This window comes from Hakea prostrata, chromosome 8 (genome assembly GCF_041222555.1).
Source record: "Hakea prostrata isolate BN-2017 chromosome 8, UWA_Hpros_2, whole genome shotgun sequence".
Taxonomy (NCBI): Eukaryota; Viridiplantae; Streptophyta; class Magnoliopsida; order Proteales; family Proteaceae; genus Hakea; species Hakea prostrata.
In genome coordinates this window covers 47,011,309-47,033,696 of record NC_142607.1, presented here as the reverse complement: position 1 = coordinate 47,033,696, position 22,388 = coordinate 47,011,309, and the positions used below count along the sequence as shown (strand labels likewise).

At 36.0% G+C, this 22,388-nt stretch overlaps 1 protein-coding gene across 1 annotated transcript; it reads left to right on the top strand.

The window, feature by feature from the left end:
• The first annotated feature begins 18,489 nt into the window (after positions 1-18,489).
• On the top strand, positions 18,490-19,482 carry LOC149008250 (two-component response regulator ARR4-like). Its single transcript, XM_089167216.1, is given in 8 exon segments — positions 18,490-18,619; positions 18,705-18,756; positions 18,860-18,862; positions 18,903-18,924; positions 19,020-19,094; positions 19,190-19,208; positions 19,211-19,259; positions 19,368-19,482. Coding segments are annotated over 8 exon segments (465 nt in total).
• Positions 19,483-22,388: the final 2,906 nt, after the last annotated feature.

Genomic DNA, 22,388 nt, shown 5'->3' with positions numbered 1-22,388 from the left:
TTGTGTGGGCCCTTATAAGACCTATTGAGGATCCTACTTCTAAATTATTTTATTATATTAAGGAATAGCCCACATATATTTTGTGGGGCCCATACATATTTGAGAAAAAAAAACAAATTATTGATAATGATATTTTTCCCCCACAAAATATATGTAAATTAAAACAACAATACAAAAAACATATATATATAAATATATATATATATATATATATATATAATATATATATATATATAATATATATATATATAAATAAAAAAAAAAAAAAAAAAATATATATACACATGACTTCAACCCTAAAAAGTTAGATACATGCCAAAATTTTCTTTGGTAAAAGACGTAAATAAAAAAAAAAAAAGTTTTAGGTAAGAGATGCAAACCAACCAATGGTAGTTACCTTACTAACTATAGATATTTTATTTACAAATCACAATACAAAATCAAATAACAAAAATTGCAGAAGAAATAAAGAAACACAGAATATAAAATCAAATAAAAAGAATAACAAAAAAAAAAAAAAGAGGGAAAAAGAGAAACGATAAATAAATTGAGAGAGAGAAAGAGTACCTAATTGTCTGAGTATATTTTTTTTCAGATTTTCTTAATCCACGCTTATAGAAAGGAAAGAGAATAAATAGTAAAGGAAGGAGAGAGGAGAGGGGAGATAAAAGAGAATAAATAGGGATTGAAGAATTAGTTTTTAATTAGGAATGAAATTTTGAGAATAATAGGGATTAAAGAGTTAGTTTTTAATTAGGAATGAAATTTTGAATACCCAATAAGACTTTTTTTCAAAAATTTCCTTAACCCACATTTATAGAAAGATAAAAGAATAAATATGAAGAAAAGATGGGAGAGACGAGAGGAGAGAATAAATAGGGATTGACGAGTTAGTTTTTAATTAAGAATGAAATTTTGAATACTTAATAATATTTTTTTTCAAAATTTTCCTTAACCCTAGAAAGAGAAGAGCATAAATAGGAAGAAAAGATGAGAGATAAGAGAGGAGAGAATAAATAGGGATTGAGGAGTTAGTTTTTAATTAGGAATGATATTTATACCCATTATTTTACCTTTGAAAATTGTTCTCAATATTGGAGGGGGTTAAATGGTGACATTTTACATGTGAGAAGAGAAAAAATTGAAAAAATAAAGAAAATTTATATAAAAACTAGAAAAAATAAAGGAATTAGTATTATTTTCTAAAAATCCGGGGGTGGGGGCCATGGCCCACTCGGCCCCTCTACAGGTCCGCCCCTCTTGTCAATGGATCCCTTCCTCAGGTTTTATGTGGCAGTACCTTAAGTGTTCTTCAATGGTTTCTCTTAGTAAAGGGCTTTACCAACGTCAATCAAACCGATTTTTCAGCAAATCTGTTGGATTGCATGTGCAAGTCTTTGTGTGCTAGCATTCGCAGATGCACTTAGGGGTAATCAGCGAGAGTAACGGACGAATGCATGCAAAGGTGGTTGCCTCTCTTCATGTGGGTAAAAAACTGATTGATGCATTTCTCTTTAAAAGTCTCCTCTCCTCTGATCTATTGCAGGTTAGGGGTTACTGTGATCAAAATTGTTATCCTCTCTCCCTTGCATGTATTGATCGGGTGTCATCCACTTCAAATCACAGCTAATTCTCTTGATGTATTTCTATCCCTCACTGTGACTCTGCATGGATTACTTGTCAGCTCAGCACCCTTTTGGGTTTGCTTATTTCTCTTACTCGATCCTGTGCATGCGACATCTGTAGCATCTTTCAGAGCTAACGATGGAAGAGTATCTGGTTTTCTGGTTATTTATATGTTCTTGGTGTCGATCCCAGTTTCTCCTCACAAAGTTTACTCAAGGTCTGAGGTTGTTGATTTATTATCGGTTTCCTTATACTTAATTGCTTGTTGTTCTCTCACCTGCAGGTGCATTCTATATGGCTCAACACTATGCTTCATGTCCCTCTTCTTCTTCTAAACCAGTTTCTTGTGATCGTTTGGTGGCGGATTTCGCGAAGATGGAGCTGCCTGTTCGCCCAATGGCGAAGGTGTCTCTATCGGAGAGTAAGCTTGCTGAACTAAAAGGCAACAATCAAATCACGGTTGTCGGTTGGGTTGTCGATTTTTGTCTCAAGGACCTTCAAATCAGAGAATTTTGTAAGTCGTTTCACCATCAAATGTAAGAATGAGAAGACTATGCATCTTATCTTGTTCGCCCAACCATGGAATTATAAAGGCCATCTAATTCTGTTTCAAAGATGGGATCCATCGGTCCTTGCATCTCTTGTGCCGTTTTCTTACGCTATATTGTGGGTTGAAATTCTCAAAGTCCATTGGCGTTTTCATGATCATGAAGTTTTAAGTCTTCTTTTCAGTCAGGTTGGATATGTTCTGGATCTAGACATAAAGATTCCCAAGGGAGATGGGAATCATCCATACACTCCAACTGCTAGTGTGCTCCTCCCCTTGAATCAATATTTAGTATCATCAGTGTTATTTGAAATTTCTCCATTAGAAGTTATGACTGTCAACTTTGCTTATGAACTTCGCCCAACTTTAATTTGCTCCTTCTGTCTTCGTATGGGGCATAAATATCAGGACTGCAGTTTCCAGCGACTTGCAGTGGGGGGAGCTGGTTCTTCATCTGGCCAGTGTGATCTTGTCTGTGTTCTTCCGCCTATGGCTATCCCTTCAAAACGACAAGGATTTGTTAAGCTTGTAAAAGATACATATGAACGTGTCGTTGCAAGGCATAGGGATTTTGATCAGGCTCAGTTTGTTGGTCCTGTACCACAAGTTCATGAAGAAGCCTTACATCGCAGCTTTTTGAAGTTGGCCGTTATCTTCAATGTTCGTTTGCATTTTAAGGATGAAGATAATCCTCCTCCTTCGGATACACACCTTCGGGGTAGGTATTTTAATTCTGAAGTTGTAGTAACTCAAAATGAGGATATGTTTTTCTTAGTGCATCACCTCAATCCTCTATCCATCCTCGCCCAAAGCACTTTCTTTGGAAATCATTGCATCAAAAGATTCTAGCAGCAGCTCTACTTGTAGCTAGAGGAGTTCCTTGTCCCACTCGATGTCTCTTATGCGGACACAATGACTCCTCTTTGGATCATATTCTCAGGTTATGTCCTTCCACTATTCAAGTCTGGAATGATTTACAATGCTCATAAATGGCTATAGATGATCCAATCACTGTCAAGGTCATGCATCTTATTATATCTCTCCGGCCTCACTACGGTACTAGTCGGAAATCCATGGATATTCTTCTTATTCTCTAGCTCCTATGGAAATCCTATACATCTCATCTGAAATCAGGCTCGAATAAGCCGGAAGCAGGCCGTAGTTTTCTGATTTGGAAAGGTCTTCAATTTTATTCTTCAAGAGGTTAAAAAACAATCATAGTTTAATCAAATGGATGGCCCCTTCTTTACCTATTACTAAGATCAATGTGGATGGGTCGTTATTCAAAGAAACACATCATGTTGGATACGGAAGAATAGCTCGTGATCACAAGGGAAAGATGTTGTTTGGTTTTGGTTAGGGAACGAAATGCCAGGATGTTCTTGCTATAGAAGCCATGGCACTGAGACAAGCAATGGTATGGGCACTAGACTTTTCCTTAACCCATATTGCCTTGGAAAGTGATAATCTCGCCCTAATTGCTATCCTCCAGAAGCCCATCTCGGAGGTGCCATGGAAAATATTTCCCATCATTTCCGCTTTTCAAGGAAAATATTTCCCATCATTTCCGCTTTTCAAGGAATGGCTTTTAGTTTGTCTCATTTTCACATGTTCATAGTGAAGCAAATATGCTGGCGAATGCTCTGGCAAAGGAGGGTGCTTCCACTCAGGAGGCATTAATTCCTTTATTCCAAGATTCCTCCTCTCATATATATACGTTGGCTTTTGTTTTAAGATGTTATGGAACTAGGCTGTACCCATGGCTTTTCTTTTTAATAAAGTTTCTCTTCCAAAAAAAAAAGATGTCACTGAAAAAAAGAAACATTTGAGAATTATGGTAATTTTGGTGATGCAATTATAGTTCTCTTTCTTATAGGTTTTATCTAGTGTTGATCTTCCACAAAACATCTCAAACCTACAAAGCCATTCACTGCAAGCTAGCATCATAAACTGTAATGCAAGATCAGGGGTATCTTCTCTTTTCTTTCCAGGGTTTTTCTCTCACGCTTGAAATGAAGTCAGATTACAGAAATACGGTCTCTGCTCTCCCTGTCCTTGCAGAAAGATAGTTTCATGTAAGATTCATTCAAGAATCCACCACATATTATCGAAAAGCAAACTTTAGAAGGCTTTGTATGTTGCCAGTGAATGAATGCTAAATTTGGAATTTGGTATTAGATTAGTCTTCATGATTTCATAATGCTTTGTTTCATGCACCATACAACCGATCACCAGGTTTTGTTTTGAGAATTCCTACTGTTGAAGTTTGTATTGCAGGGAGGGGAAGGGTTTCAATACTTTTCTAGCCAATGTGTAACCAATGGGACTATGAATCAAAATTCTTTGTCAAAATTGGGCAAACAGGATTTCTTGGATCAATTATCTAGCAGAGTTGTTAGCGAAGCTAATCAAGAGAAAAATTCAGTTTCTGAATTCGATTATTATTACTTTAAGTAAAATAAAAATACATAAAGATTGAAGAAAGAAAAAAATAGTGTCTAATTTACAAATCTATCAAAGCACTGTCTAATTTACAATATCTATCAATGCATTTAAATAAACATTATTTAAGGGTAAATATCATCAAATGAAAGAAAATATGCTATAGCAAGGAACAAGACTTAAAAGGGAAAGGCTAGCCAGCCCAAAGCTTCTCGTGACAGCCCTGCACCAAGATTACACATTCCTTTGTGAACCTTGGATCCCAACCAACACACCTCTAGTATCATACTTCCACCATGGAGCAAACAACCCATTGAATGCTAGCACAAAATAAATCCCATCAAATTGGGAGTTTGTAATTACACAGCTCATGACTTAAGTCATTGCAGATTTATTTGATCAAGTGAGCATATGGTAAGACACCAAGTTCAAATGACGGTACTGTGAAATATTGCCTTACATATTGCAAAAACTCATCCTCTGTGATTCAAATGACAAAAAATCACAACAAGAATCAATGACAAAAGTCAAACAAGTTCTTCTGAAGTATAACTCATATAAGTTAGGATAAGAATAAAAAAAGTCAAAATTTTTTTTTTTAATACAACTAAATGTTTGAAATCTATGGATTCAGATAATAAAACAGTTTTTCAAAATAAATCCACAAATTAATTTTGTTCTACAGATTCAGGGTAACCAAACAGTTTTTCAGGATGAATATGGAGATTTCATTCCGCAGATTCAAGTAACCAAACAATTTTACAGGATGATTCCACATGATTTCATTTCATAGATTCAGGTTAACCTAACAGTTAATTTCAAGAACCATGACTCCATAGATTTGAAATCTCTAGATATTTGAAATCTCCAAACTCAAGTAACCAAACAAGCCCTAAAACTACCTAAATCCGTAAGATTAAAAAGTTGTCATTGGATGCAGGATTAAATTGCGACTGGATTCCTAGAACACTATAAATTGAGATGATAAAGATCGCTTCTTCAACAGTTCGTTCCAAGGGGCAATAGGGTTTGCTTTCAGCGCAGAGTAGATCTAACTCATTCTTTCTTTATGGAGGTTGTCTATATTTTTCTCATTTTTTCTAAATTGCTGGATTCCAATCTGCATCATGTACATGCAATCCATGGATCAAGGAGGGGAAAAACAACAGAAGATCACAATTTCATTAGAAGATTTGGAAGTGGAGATCCTATCGAGACTGATGTTAAGTCACTGTTGCAATTCAAGTCTGTATGCAAAAGCTGATATGATCTAATAAAAAGCCCTATTTTCATTGGCAAGCATTTAAAGAGAACAACTGAGTCTGAGAACAACAACTATCTTCTAATTCTTAAAGCCTACAACTGTGATTTCTATTCTACCAAAAGCCACGATGATTTATACTATGTAGATCCTAAGTTGCCCAATCAGGCAAATACACCACGTTGTCTACTATGCACAGTAGTGCACCCCTAGAAGGTGACACGTGGATTATACCTAATAAATGGTTGAGATCAATCAAACTTGTAATATATAAGTGATATAAACCTAGTTGTAATATTCATTTTACCTATTCCCATCCATTTCTAAACCCGAATAATGAAAAATTCCTCATCTCAAATGATTTCTCTCTCTCTTTCTTTGAGACTCGGTTTCTCCTCCACCATTCTTTATCCATCTCTTGTTTTATGGTTTGACCTTAGTTTATAGAATGAACGGAGATGACTCTAGAGCTATCTCATAGGGGTATGAAAGTGGAGCAGATATATGGAGAATGTGGAAAGGAGCAAGAGTCGATTATCCATGTTTTGGCCAACTATGAGTTTGAGTACAATGGAAAATTGGATGGATTTATGGATAAACCTATATAGAGGAGGGCAAAATGAGGCAGAGAAGATTAAAACCTTGATACCATTTGTTATGTGGTTCTCATGGCGTGCACGGAACGAAAGAGTGACTAGAACCAAAAAATGGACAACAACAGAGGTTATAGAGGTAGCAAAGCAAGCTCATCAGGAATTCTGGATTAACCAAAGGATACTGAAGTGTGATCATGTAAGCTCAGCCCCTACAGCTAAAATTTCTGAAAATAGGTCTCCTCCCTCCCATCCATATGTTAAAATTATTGTCGGTGCAGCTTGGAAGGAGAAAACTAAGGAAGGTGGAGTGGGTACGATCATTAGAGATCATCTTGGTTCACCAATATTAGCACAGTTAGTACCTATGATCTTCAACTTAGTTTTAGAGGGTGAAGCAATGGCGATGAGAATAGGTCAACTTGAAGCTTTGGCAGATGATCATTGATTCGTTAATGTTGAATTAGATTGTCAATAGTTGGTTAAGTATGTTGTCCCTCATCCCTCATCATGTTTTACCAGTTGTTCAAGACATCATTGTAATAGCTTCAAAGTTCCTAGATTGTAACATCTCCTTTATTTCTAGGAAATCCAATGGTGTGGCAGATTTCTTATCCCGGAAGGCCCTTTCGATTTCAAGTACAACAGTTTGGCTGTGTTCCTCTTGGTGGTTGGTGGACTTGTGTACATCTCCCCCGTTCTAAATAAATGCTTGGTAACCAAAAAAAAAAAACACTTTGCTTAGTTTGGATTGAGGACTTTTGTTTTAGCCATGGGAAATCATTTCATTTAATTAAACAAAATAGAAACAAGATTGGAAACATTCCATGATCAATTTGGATGGGAAGGTATAACCTAATGATTGCGAGGAATTTGATTTCTTGTTCCCCAATTGCTTCTTGTATATTACCAACATTTTTTTTGTTTTTTGTATGTTGTGACACTTGCAACATGTTTTTAAGATTGGATTTTGGGTAGAAAAAATAGAAGATGATTTGTTTATAGAAGACCTTCTCTATTTTGTTCTATCTCCTTGATATTTGGGCTATACTTTTTAGAATCATGACCTTGCTCTTAAATACCCCAGTCCAATGTTGACTCTGAAGTTGACTTTGATATGATCAAGTTGGCCATGCCAAGTTGGGCACTTAACCTTAACCTTAAGCTTGGCCTTGGACCTAGCCATAACCACAAGGAATAAAACAGTGAATGTTGTTGTCCTCCTTTTTTCTAAAATTAACCTATACTAGTTGAGTTGTTCAGGGCCAAAGTTTGTTTCACTAGAAAATATTTAATGTGAACCATCTAAAAACTAATGAAAAGTATTCATTATATACTATTGGACATCATTTGTTTTTAACTGAAAAAAAAAACATCATAACAAAGAAAAATTCCATTTAAAAAAAAATATCTATAAGTAAAAACCAGAATTAAAAAATATAATAAATTATGTGGCATGTTGTTCTGTATCCATTTCCATCAAAGGCAAATATCAAAATTTCTTGGGATAATTACTATTGCCCCCTTATACTTTTGTTTTATTACTAATCAAACCCCCTTCTTTGTGAAATTACTATTGCCCCCTCACTTCTAAAGGTGTTAAGTGGTTGTTAACATCAAATATAAAATGTCTATTTTGCCCTTAAAAAAAAGAAGTAAAAAATATGGCATTACCCTCATTTATAGAAACTATATTGCATGTCAATTATATCCTTTAAATCTTACATTTTAGAATTAATTTTGGATTTGGTGGGACCACATACTTATGATTGTTGAAACTTTTACATTCCACTTAAATTTTTCATAATCACCATGATGGAAGTTTTACAAACAAATTAGCATATAAGATCTAATTGATAGAAAATTTGGTAACATACATAATGATCAGCATATATTAGGTGATTTTCAATTTTCAGCTTTGAATTAAATTTGATATTTTTTAATGTTTTAGTTTCTATTTAATTACATCTTTCCTTTATTTGGTGATTTATTTTTAGAGAAAAAAAAAATCACATCTTTCCTTTATTTGGTGGTTTCTTTTTAAAAAAGAAAAGTGAAATTAAAGTTAATTTTTTCTTATTAAGGGTAGTATTATAACTTGAAAAAAGAGCAAATAAGTAAAAAGATAATTGCAGGGTTATTTTTGGGATTTTGAAAAAATATATAGATGCTACATCATCAGTAAACTAACGGAGCTTAACGGTAAGGGGGCATTAGTAATTGTTGACAAAGTTAAAAGTTGGAATAGTAATTTTAAAAAGTATAGGGGATAAAGTAGTAATAAAATCAAAGTACAAGGGGGCAACAGTAATTATCCCAAATTTCTTCTTGTTCCATGTGATTTGTGGGATTCATTTCAAATATAAATTCACTATGTTATATATTAACAATTTCAAGTTGAAATCCAACCAAGAACTCTTATTCAATTTTCTTTTCATGGGATACAACAAGGGTGTTCTTTGGTATTGACCATCGTCCCAAGTCAAAGTCTTTAATGGGCAGTAGTGCATGCTTTCTACAAGCGCCAATGAAGCAAACCTTGACTCTTTCTTATCCATGACCAGGCAATTCAATCGATGACAGCACTAATAATTCTTATCCAAATTGACTAATTATCGGATTTTGAAACCGTAGTGTTAGAGAAAACTTCTAATTACCCAAAAAAACTGTTTAACTCTACCTACAACATAGGGTGGAGGAGCAGAAAAGTAGGGCAAACCGAAAACCAAAGATATCAATGAGTGAGTTTCAATATTCTACCCGCTAGTGTAGAGGATTGTGCTTCTCTCGCACTTCTCAATCGAGAGTTCATCTCTAGTCCATTTTATCAGTACTTATATATGGGCCTACTCTTAAGTGTGTGATGAAGATGTGAAGAGAATATAATTCTCTACTCTGTAGGAGGAGCGAATCCAAAAACACTGTTTACTTCAAGAAAAAACAATCTCTTCTTAGAGAATTAATAAGTCAAAGGTGATGGTACGTTCCAGAATGGCTAAAGGTTGGATAAAGTCTTTGGGTGGAATGAGTTGAAAGAGGAAAGACTATATATATGCATAGGCTGCTAATGAGAAGTGATAAAAGACGAAGGAGAGCGAGATAGAGAATTAACCAGACGAGCTAAGGAAGACGTTGAATATCCACAAAGATTATAAATTTCTTTGTTATTAGATGGAGGGAGTAGAGAAGCACGTCAGCAAGGGAAGCCCTAAGGAATTGAAGATGATTCTTAGTACACAAAGATGGAAGGTTGTCGGTGTTTGCAAGAGAAGTTGGTACAAGATTCGTCACAACCTCAAGATCTGAAAGTTGTGAAGAGGAAGAAGAAGAACTGCAATTTGGTTGCAGATTGGTCAAGTTTGAGGAGGTTCGATCTTTCAGGAATTGTTTATATATACCATACATCACAGTGTAATTATAATGTAGTCAGAACATAGAAATAACGCCTGGTCGCCATGTCTGGTTCTATTTGTGTTGTTCTTAATTTGTCGAGGATTATCAGTTACCATACTGTAATCAAATTGTTGTGAGAACAGAATTAACACAATGTCGTCATGTCTGGTTCCATTTTTTGTTGTTCTTAATGAGCAAATGATTGTACAGTTTTCGTGCATCTCTCTCATCGTGTTGTAGATGAAGCACCTTAATATCTATAGTTTTCAACTCCCACATAAAAGGAATTTCCACTTCTTTGTCGATTGAAACTTCGAAGCAGTTAACTTGCAAACCAAATGGTATGGCTGCATATATCTTCCATTTTGAGAACTTACAGTGATAGAGTTTGAATCCTCTATCCGCATGGAGATGAAAATTTTCAACCAACATGTTTGATTCATGTTAAGTTTTTCGTATATGAAGGGAAATTGATTCATTTAATTAAACAAAATAGAAACAAAATCGGGGAAACATTCTATGATCATTTCGGATGGGAAGTAGGTACAACTTAATGTTGAGTGATTGATTTCTTGTTCCCCCCAATTGCTTCTTGTATGTTCATGACAAAATCATATTTCTTTGAAGTTTGGGTTGTCAAATTATTTGTTGTTGTTTGTGATTAGGACTTTGGGTAGATCAAACATGACGATGATATGGTGCTAAAGGAGCTTTTCCATTTTCCTTATTGTGATAGTTGATGAGTTGATACATTTTAAAACCATGACTTTAATCTTAAATACCCTAGTCCAGTGTTGACCATGACCTTGACCCCAAAAGATTGAGTTGGGTGAAGCCAGGTTAGGCACTTTAACGTTGACCTTGGCCTTAGCCCCTACCATGGCCACAAAGAATAACACAAAGGATAGTGTTGCCCTACTTTTACCAAAATCAACTTGTACCAGTTAAACACTTAAGGGGAAAGGCTAGCCAGCCCAAAGCTTCTCGTGACAGCCCTGCACCAAGATTCCACATTCCTTTGTGAACCTTGGATCCCAACCAACACACCTCTAATATCATATTTCCACCATGGAGCAAACAACCCATTGAATGCTAGCACAAAATAAATCCCATCAAATTGGGAGTTTGTAATTACACAGCTCATGACTCAAGTCATTCCAGATTTATTTGATCAAGTGAGCATATGGTAAGACACCAAGTTCAAATGACGGTACTATGAAATATTGCCGTATATATTGCAAAAACTCATCCTTTGTGGTTCAAATGACAAAAAATCACAACAAGAATCAATGACAAAAGTCAAACAAGTTCTTCTGAAGTATAACTCATGTAAGTTAGGATAAGAATAAAAAGTCAATTTTCTTTTTAAATATAACTCAATGTTTTGAAATCTATGGATTCGGTTTTTCAAAACAATTTTCTTTTGTATGCAGGAAGAGGGGTGTTGCTACAATCAGTTCTCCAAGCACAACCTTTGTTTCATATGCAATGCTTCAAGTTCCCAAGAACGCTATGCAAAGAATTGGATTCACTATGTCAAAAATTCTGACTAGGAAATCCAACAAAGGAGAGACAGCTGACACTTATCTCATGGGATAGATGCTATCAACAGAAGGAGAAAGGAGGATTGGGATTTCAGAAAATGGAAGATATCAATAAAGCATTGCTACTAAAACAAGGATGGAGAATGCTAGAAAACACTGAAGCTTTGTGGGTACAGACACTGAAGGCGAAATACTTCCCAAACACTTCGTCCTTTGACCCCAAGGTATTGAAGAAAAAGGGCTCTTGGACTTGGAACAACATTTGTGGAATTTTACCTATCCTCGAAAAAATGGTATAGAGGAAGGTAGGAAATGGAAGGACCACATCTTTCTGGTTTGACCCATGGATAAAAGAACCGAGCGATCGATCTTACCTATTACCAAACACAGAGCTGTGGGTGAGGACTTCATCAGTTGAACAAGCAGCAGTCAACAATCTAAACATGGAGTATTTCTTCCCTCAACCTTCCCAAGTTTATGGCATTTCAAACCTTTCTTTGAATACTGAACCGGATACGTGGATATCTCTTATTTCTAGTAACGGTGAGTTCTCTACCAAGTTGGCGAGAAATATCTTATTACAAATAAGAAATATACCAACTTCCAATCCACTTAAATGATGGTGGGACTTCTTTTGGAAACTACCCCTTCACCCCAAATTTAAATTATTTTTTTGGCACCTTTTAAACGAAGGGCTACCAGTGAAAGAAATTCTCAATAAATGGATGCCACTTAATCCAATATGTGAGATGTGTGAAAAAAATGTGGAGTCTATATGGCATGTTTTCCTCTCTTGTGACTGGACAAAAAGTATATGGGCTGCAGGACTCCTGGGACTAAGAACTAAAAGGCTGGTACAGGGTTCTATAATGGATCTTTGCAGTTCTTTTTTTCTAGACCCTAGAATAAAGAAAGAAAATCAGCAGTGGATGGCATCGATTTTTATAATAACATGTTATTTTGTCTGGAAAGAAAGAAATAACAAAGTCTTTAATAAAGTCAACCCCAATCCAACCAAAGTGTTACTTAACACATCCAAGTGGATCAAAGATCTAAATCTATTTGCCTCAGAGATGCATAAGCCCTTAAATAGAGAGACCTTTGTAATTTCCAATAAACCAAATACTTGCTTTTGTAAGAGTTGGACTAACATGGGTCATTCCTCTTTTTTGATATGTGCAGGTGTACATAACTCAAACTTAAACAATGCAGGATGGAGCGTTGGTCTTTTTGCGAAAGGAAAACTGCAATATGTTAGCACTGGAGGCATAGGGAAAGGGAAGATAGAAGAGGCTATACTTGTTGGGATCAATGATGGGTATGGATCAAGCAAACAAAAGGAAAATCTCACTGGATGAAATATGGTGCGAAGAGCAAGAGGTGATCAACCTAATATCATCACGGCATCACAACAACTGGCCTATAGCATATGTCCCAATTTTGGTAAAAATAATATGTAATATTAAAAACATTAGGCTCTGTGGCTGCACTTCGCCAACGCTCCAACAATGGTTTAGTCATGTAGCAAATGAATCTGCCCTAGACTATCACAAGAACTTGGTTGTAATAGATACAACAAAACTTTATAATTGTTGTCTTAACTAATATAATATAAAGGTTATTTAGCATAAAAAAAAAAAATTGAATCCACAAATTTTGTTTTACAGATTCAAGGTAACCAAACAGTTTTTCAAGAAAAATATGGAGATTTCATTCTGCAAATTCAAGTAACCAAACAGTTTTATAGGATGATTCCACAGATTTCATTCCATAGATTCAGGTTAACCAAACAGTTAATTTCAAGAACCATGACTTCATAGATTTGAAATCTCTGGATATTTGAAATCTCCAGACTCAAGTAACCAAACAGGCCCTAAAACTACCTAAATCCATAAGATTAAAAAGTTGTCATTGGATCTACGATTAAATTGCGACTGGATTCCTGGCAGCCAGGTTACCTTCATGGGAGTAGAATTTTAGAGGGATTGGAAGACTATAAATTGAGATGATAAAGATCACTTCTTCAACAATTCGTTCCAAAGGGCAATAGGGTTTGCTTTCAGCGCAGAGTAGATCTAACTCATTCTTTCTTTATGGACGTTGTCTATATTTTTCTCATTTTTTCTAAATTGCTGGATTCCAATCTGCATCATGTACAACAGAAGATCACAATTTCATTAGAAGATTTGGAAGTGGAGATCCTATCGAGACTGATGTTAAGTCACTGTTGCAATTCAAGTCTGTATGCAAAAGCTGGTATGATCTAATAAAAAGCCCTCTTTCATTGGCAAGCATTTAAAGAGATGAACAATTGAGTATGAGAACACAACTATCTTCTAATTCTTAAAGCCTACAACTGTGATTTCTATTCTACCAAAAGCCAAGATGATTTATACTCTGTAGATCCTAAGTTGCCCATTCAGGCAAAGACACCACGTTGTCTGCTATGCATAGTAGTGCACCACTAGAAGGTGACAAGTGTATTATACATAATAAATGGTTGAGATCAAACTTGTAATATATAAGTGATATATACCCAGTTGTAATACCCATTTTACTTATAACCGCCCATTTCTGAACCCAATTAATGAAAAATTCCCGTCTCAAATGATTTCTCCCTCTTTCTTTGAGACTCAGTTTCTCCTCCATCGTTTCTTCATCCATCCCTTGTTTTATGGTTTGACCTTAGTTTATAGAACGAACGGAGATGACTCTAGAGCTATCTCAAAGGGGTATGAAAGTGGAGCAGATATATGGAGAATGTGGAAAGGAGCAAGAGTCGATTATTCATGTTTTGGCCCACTATGAGTTTGCACAACAGGTATGGTTCAGCAGCCCCATAAACTTGGGAACTTTATATCTTAATTGTAGTACAATGGCAAATTGGATAGATTTATGGATAAACCTAAGTAGAGGAGGGAAAAATGAGGTAGAGAAGATTAAAACCTTGATACCATTTGTTATGTGGTTCTTATGGCGTGCAAGGAACGAAAAAGTGACTAGAACCAAAAAATGGACAGCAACAGAGGTTATAGACGCAGCAAACCAGGTTCATTAGGAATTCTGGATTAACCAAAGGAAACCAATGGGTGACCATGTGAGCCCCTACAGCTAACATTTCTGGAAATAGGTCTCCTCCCTCCCATCCATTTGTTATTGTCGGTGCAGCTTGGAAGGAGAAAACTAAGGAAGGTGGAGTGGGTACGATCATTAGAGATCATCTTGGTTCACCAATATTAGCACGGTTAGTACCTATGATCTTCAACTTAGTTTTAGAGGGTGAGGCAATGGCGATGAGAATAGGTCAACTTGAAGCTTTGGCAGATGATCAACGATTCGTTAATGTTGAATTAGATTGTCAATAGTTGGTTAAGTATGTTGTCCCTCACCCCTCATCATATATGTTTTACCAGTTGTTCAGGACATCATTGTAATAGCTTCAAAGTTCCTAGACTGTAACATCTCCTTTATTTCTAGGAAATCCAACAGAGTGTTGTATTTCTTAGCCTGGAAGGCCCTTTCGATTTCGAGTGCAACAGTTTGACTGTGTTCCTCTTGGTGGTTGGTGGTGGTTGCGTGGACATCTCCCCCCCCCCCCCGATTCTGAATAAATGCTTGGTAACCAAAAAAGAAACACTATGCTTAGTTTGGATTGAGGATTTTTGTTTTAGCTATGGGAATTCATTGCATTTAATTAAACAGAATAGAAACAAGATTGAAAAACATTCCATGATCAATTTGGATGGGAAGGTATAACCTAATGATTGCGAGGAATTTGATTTCTTGTTCCCCAATTGCTTCTTGTATGTTTACCAAAAAAACAAAATTGCTTTTTGTATGTCATGACACTCGCAACATGTTTTGAAGTTTGGATTATCAATTTGCTTCCCATTTTTTAAGATAGGATTTTGGGTAGAAAAAATAGATTATGATTTGTTTATGGAATACCTTCTCTATTTTCCTCTCCGTGATAGATGGGCGATACCTTTTAGAATCATGACCTTGATCTTAAATACCCGAGTCCAATTTTGACTCTGACCTTGACTTTGATATGATCAAGTTGGTCATGCCAAGTTGGGCGGTTAACCTTAACCCTAAGCTTGGCCTTGGCCCTAGCCATAACCACAAGGAATAAAACAGTGAATGTTGTTGTCCTCCTTTTTCCAAAACTAACCTATACTAGTTGAGTTGTTCAGGGCCAAAGTTTTTTTCACTAGAAAATATTTGATGTGAACTATCTAAAAACTAATGAAAAGTATTCATTATATACTATTTAACATCACTTTGTTTTTAACTGGAAAAAAAACATCACAACAAAGAAAAATTCCATATTAAAAAAAACTGCCATAGCTAGAAACCAGAAAGGGAAAAAAAATAAAAATTGTGGCATCTTGTTTTGTATCCATTTCCATCAAAGGCAAATATCAAAATATCTTTTTGTTCCATGTGATTTGTGGGATTCATTTCAAATATAAATTCACTAAGTTCACATAAATTAACAATTTCAAGTTGAAATCCAACCAATAATCACATCTAGCGAACTCTTATTCAATTTTCTTTTCATGGGATACAACAAAGGTGTTCTTTGGTACTGACCATCGTCCCAAGTCAAAGTCTTTTAAATGGGCAGTAGTGCTTTCTACAAGCGCCAATGAAGCAAACCTTGGCTCTTCTTATCCATGACCAGGCAATTCAATCGATGACAGCACTAATAATTCTTATCCAAAGTGACTAATTATCGGCTTTTGAAACGGTAGTGTTATAGAAAACTTCTAATTACCCAAAAAAACTGTTTAACTCCACCAACGTCCAACGACGTGGGGTGGAGGAGCAGAAAAGTAGGGCAAACTGAAAACTAAAGATATCAAAAAGTGAGTTCCAATCTTCTACCCGCTAGTGTAGAGGATTGTGCTTCTCCTTGCACTTCTCAATGGAGAGTTCATCTCTAGTCCATTTTATCAGTACTTATATATGGGCCTACTCTTAAATGTGTGACAAAGATGTGAAGAGAATATAATTCTCTACCCTGTAGGAGGAGCGAATCCAAAAGCACTGTTTACTTTAACAGAAAACAATCTCTTTCTTAGAGAATTAATAAGTCAAAGGTGATGGTACGTTACAGAAAGGCTAAAGGTTGGATAAAGTCTCTGGGTGGAATGAGTTGAAAGAGGAAAGACTATATATATATATGCATAGGCTGCTAATGAGAAGTGATAAAAGACGAAGGAGAGCGAGATAGAGAACCAGACGAGCTAAGGAAGACGTTGAATATCCACAAAGATTATAAATTTCTTTGTTATTAGATGGAGGGAGTAGAGAAGCACGTCAGCAAGGGAAGCCCTAAAGAATTGAAAATGATTCTTAGTACACAAAGATGGAAGGTTGTCGGTGTTTGCAAGAGAAGTTGGTACAAGATTCGTCACAACCTCAAGATCTGAAAGTTGTGAAGAGGAAGAAGAAGAACTGCAATTTGGTTGCAGATTGGTCAAGTTTGAGAAGGTTCGATCTTTCAGGAATTGTTTATATATACCATACATCATAGTGTAATTATAATGTAGTCAGAACATAGAAATAACGCCTGGTCGCCATGTCTGGTTCGATTTGTGTTGTTCTTAATTTGTCGAGGATTAGCAGTTACCATAGTGTAATAAAATTGTAGTGAGAATAGAATGAACACAATGTCGCCATGTCTGGTTCCATTTTTTGTTATTCTTAATGAGCAAACGATTGTACAGTTTTTGTGCATCTCTCTCTCTCATCGTGTTGTAGATGAAGCACCTTAATATCTATGGTTTTCAACTCCCACATAAAAGGAATTTCCACTTCTTTGTGGATTGAAACTTGACGCGCTTAACTTGCACCATGGTGGCACTTCCCATTTCAAGAACTTACATTCTAGTTTGAATCATCACCTACATAGATGGAAAGTACAACATGGTACATACATGTAAAATTGTTCGTATATGAAGGTGATTGCATTTAATAAACATATAAATAAGTTCGCAACAATCTATGCTTCTATGATCATGTTCGGATGGGAAGTGGACAACCTAATGTGAGTGATTAATTTCTGTTCCCGGATTGTTCTGGTTTTCAGTGACAAAAAATTATTTCTTTGAAGTTCGGGTTTGTGATTAGGACTTTGGGTAGATCAAACATGACGATGATATGGTGCTTAAGGAGCTTTTCCATTTTTCTCTTTGTGATAGTTGAGTTGATACTTTTTAAAACCATGACTTTAATCTTAAATACCCTAGTCTAGTGTTGACCTTGACCTTGACCCCAAAAGATTGAGTTGGGTGAAGCCAGGTTAGGCACTTTAACGTTGACCTTGGCCTTAGCCCCTATCATGGCCACAAAGAATAACACAAAGGATAGTGTTGCCCTACTTTTACCAAAATTAACTTATACCAATTTAACACTTGTTCAACACTTAAATCTGAGTTGATCCTAATCCTAATCAAGGACACCCTAGTTAAGCCCCGATCTCCCCCTTGGGGCCAAAATTTGTTTCACGAAATATTTAATATGAACTATCAAAAACTAATGGAAAGTATTCAATTTTCATGGCGCCTACTTAAGTTGGGCAAAAATTCTTGGCTATCCGCTTAAGTGAGAAACCTTTCAAAGTTTTCACAATTGCTTTTTTGCAAAATATCAAGTTATTCACGGTTAGTTTTTGACCTTTTGACCGTTGTCTTTCCAAATTTATGTTTTAAACATACCAAATTACCCCTCATATTTAAATTACCAAAGTGCCCTCTTAGTCTCTGTGTACTGACCATCTTCTTCCTCACCGCTAGAAAGCACCACTCATCCCTTTGCAGGAATTTCTGCATGTCAGGCGATACAAAGCTTGTTTGCTCTTTTCCGAGACATGATATACCATGTCTATAATTAGTGTATAAAATAGGGAGACAGATATACATGAAAACAATGCTATAAAATCAGCAAAAAACGATACCTTCTTTCATTCGTGCCTTCATTTACTCTGCTCTAGAGGAAGATCTTCTTCTTCCTCTTCGGATACTAAACATTTCTTTGAGGAGTTTCACACTGATTCAGCTGCAATGGCGAGTAAAGATGTGCTTCCGCAGGTTTCAAGACAGGAAAAGAATGAATTTTTCTCAAGAATTACATGTTATTGCCATTGACGATAGCCTTGTTGATCGAAAAGTTGTTGAACGGTTACTTAAGATCTCGTCTTGTAAAGGTTCGTTCCTAATCAATTTGTTTGGTTACTCTTTTCTATTTTTTCATTTCTTCAAATCTGAATCGACGTGGTGGAATTTCTTCAGGCACAACAATTGACAGTGGGAGAATAGCTCTTCAATTTCTCGAATTGGACGGGTAGGAGAGTTCTATTGGATCGAAATTGCCTCAGTCATGCCCATTAAAATGCGCATGACGCTCAAGCAAATCTCGACCGATATTTCAATGCAACAGACTAAAGTGAGTCACTTGTCGGTCCTACGCATTAAAGCACATGACTAAAGCAAAGTCCTTGTTGTATTCGACGTAAGAATGATAAATGAATTCTAAATGTTTCTCCATACACTATTGGTTTAATTGATTTAATGATTTTCTTACTATTTTTTGTGGCCTTTTTTTAGGGTTTGAAAGTGAATATGATCATAACCGATTATTGTACTAGAATGACCGGATACGAGTTACCAAAGAAAATCAAGGTTCGATTTCGCTTGATTTTTTATGAGATCTCCCCATTCCGAAGGCGGAATTGAATTGGTGTCTCATTTGATTTACCTATATGTTTTCCGAACAGGAATCTTCGATTTTCAGACAGATCCAGTGGTGATTATGTCGTCGGAAAATGTACTGGCCGGAATCGATAGGTATTCTTCATTTGCCACTCATTGTTAGGGTTCTTCCATCTGAGAGTTCAAGCTTTGCTTTTTTTTCGTTGATTGCAAAATTAAGACATTCATAATTGATGTGAACAGATGTTTGGAGAAAGGAGCACAGGAATATATAGTCAAACCAGTAAAACTATCGGACATGGAGCGTCTGAAAGGTCATCTAACAAGACTGGGGAGCGACAGTGAAGCAAGACGATGAACACAACAAAATAACAAGAGAAAATTGCCAGATGACACCATCACTATCATCACCATCGTCATCGACATCATCGTCGCCCAGGAATCTCCTTCAAGGTGACACAGATGCCTAGTGGTTGATGATTATGTTAATCTTAAATTTCTTGATTACTTTGGGAAGAAGAAGGAAGAAGAATTTGTGTTTTTCTTCTTCTTTTTGTTATTGTACATCATCACACTACAAATTATACGAATTTTTAAGGTGCAAGATACAAGAGACCGATTCATGGCTCATGGGAGATGAGATGTCAAGAACAAGGCAGCTAGATTGTGAGAAGACGAGATTCCAGCTTAGGATTTGCAGGTGAGGAGAGATCATATTCGCAGCACCTGGAGCCAGACGGCAGGAATAAAATCTTGTAGTTAATGAATTAGAAATCTAGAATGAAGTGCATATGTGCTTATATGACATTGATAAATGATTATTCTTCCATTTTGCTGATGTTGACTTGCTCTTTTCTGGCAGAGCGAAGGGGTGGTGGTTGTCTGCCATGGCAGGATTTCTGGTAAAGTGTAGAAAGAATATGGGTGACAGAGTCACCTATTGGCACATAACAAGTGAAACAGTAGTTGCCAATGATGGGTTAGTAAAGCGGTTAAAGACTCTACCTCCCACGGGTAGGTCTTGGGTTTGTACCCATCCAGCGGCATTAATTTGAGGATGTAATCGTGGTGCGTGCAAGCTGGCCCGGATGAACCTCATAAAGAAATGTAGAAAAAACAAGAAGTTAAATTTGGCCAAAAAAAAATGTGAAAGAGAATCTTCTTTATCCCCTCTTCTCCGTTTTTGATATTAGACAACCAAGTTTATTCATTTATGGGAATTCACAACGAGGAAGATGACTACTTTTTTTCTCAATCTCTTAAAGGGTAAGGATGTGCTTTTTCGTATAAATCCCTTGTTCCGTGATATTTGATTACTTTGCAATTTCTTCTCCATCACCCATCTAGTTGAAGTGCATCAGTTCTCAGATTCGAGTTTGATGTAGTCGAGAGGATTGCAGTAAGAAGACTTTAGATTCATAGTTAAAAAAGGATTAAACAACTTGGGTTTTTCATTTTACAGATTGAGGAACGCGAACACCTTTTTTTGGGGGGAAAGATAGGATTTTAATCCAAGTATTCGATGGGTTGGTTTTTTATTTTATTTTGCGGGTTTCATCCTACTTTGCAAGTTCAGCAACAACAACAAAAAGGAAGAAAACGACTTTTTTTTTTATTATTATTTTCAAATCAAATTTGAGTTTTATGGGTTTCATTAGGGATGTCAATTTGTAACTCAACCTGTTAAAACTTAACCGCCCGCGACCCGTTATAGCCCGAACAAAATCTTAACGAGCTGTGTTTTGGGGGGGTGGGAACAACCCTCACCATTCTGAAACCAAACTGCAACCCATTATAAATCCCTTGTTCCGTGATATTTGATTACTTTGCAATTTCTTCTCCATCACCCATCTAGTTGAAGTGCATCAGTTCTCAGATTCGAGTTTGATTTAGTCGAGAGGATTGCAGTAAGAAGACTTTAGATTCATAGTTAAAAAAGGATTAAACAACTTGGGTTTTTTATTTTACAGATTGAGGAACGCGAACACCTTTTTTTTCGGGGAAAGATAGGATTTTAATCCAAGTATTCGATGGGTTGGTTTTTTATTTTATTTTGCGGGTTTCATCCTACTTTGCAAGTTCAGCAACAACAACAAAAAGGAAGAAAACAACTTTTTTATTTTTATTATTTCCAAATCAAATTTGATTTTTATGGGTTTCATTAGGGATGTCAATTTGTAACTCAACCCGTTAAAACTGAACCGCACAGACCCGTTATAGCCCGAACAAAATCTTAACGAGCTGTGTTTTGGGGGGGTGGGAACAACCCTCACCATTCTGAAACCAAACTGCAACCCATTATAACTTGTTTTATAGTTTTACCTTAAATACTACTTGAATTGTCATATTGCCGCTAGGTAGTTGGTATAGACAATCAGAAAAATTAAACATGAATTCAAATATTGATTCTACTAATTGTAAGGGGCAATTAGAAGGATTAATTATGAATGCTCAACTAAATGTATTAAGTTTGTTTAAACTGAATAAATACTTATACAATTCATAGGTATTTCTTTTGCATATCAAACTAAATACTAACTCAAAAAAGAGACAGATTTCATAGAAGGAGAAATTTTTTTTTTTTAAAATTCTCACAAGACAGGAGCCCAATTTCAAGACAATCAATCATAGCACAAGATAGAATATAAAAAGGCTTTCAATTTGAGGATTTGTTTCTGGAGGACCAACCGGTGGAGCTTGAGAAATGAATTTGTAGTCTCTATGTTACTACTTACTATCTGGGTTCTTGATTTCTATAGGGTGAGTAGGTTTTCTATAACGTGAAATGACTTTAAATTTTTTTGATCGATAGCAATTTTGTTTTTTTCATAAAATTTTGGTTTTTTTTGCAGGATGCTTAACTATTTCTTTTTGTTTTTTTTTCTTGCATACCATAGACTGTTTAGTCAACCTAAGTCTAATCGTTAGTCCAAACCGTTAGTTAACTTGAACCTAAATTGCACCAAATCGAAACCGGTCTTAAACCGTTATTTTGCTAGCGGGACCTTGTTTGAACTAGATGTTTTTCAACCCGAAACCTTAAACCCAACCTAAAACTGCCTCAAACCATACTGTTGACACCCTTAGGTTTTGTTGATATGGAATCTCGCTCGTCCTTCCCTGATACATTCCTGCAAAATAAGTGTTCGACCTTGGGTGGTCGAGGTACGTCTCCGACGAGCAAGTCAGTAGCAATGATATGATCTCAACTACTCAATAGAGAATTCAAGTAATTGATCACATTGATCACACAAAATATGATGC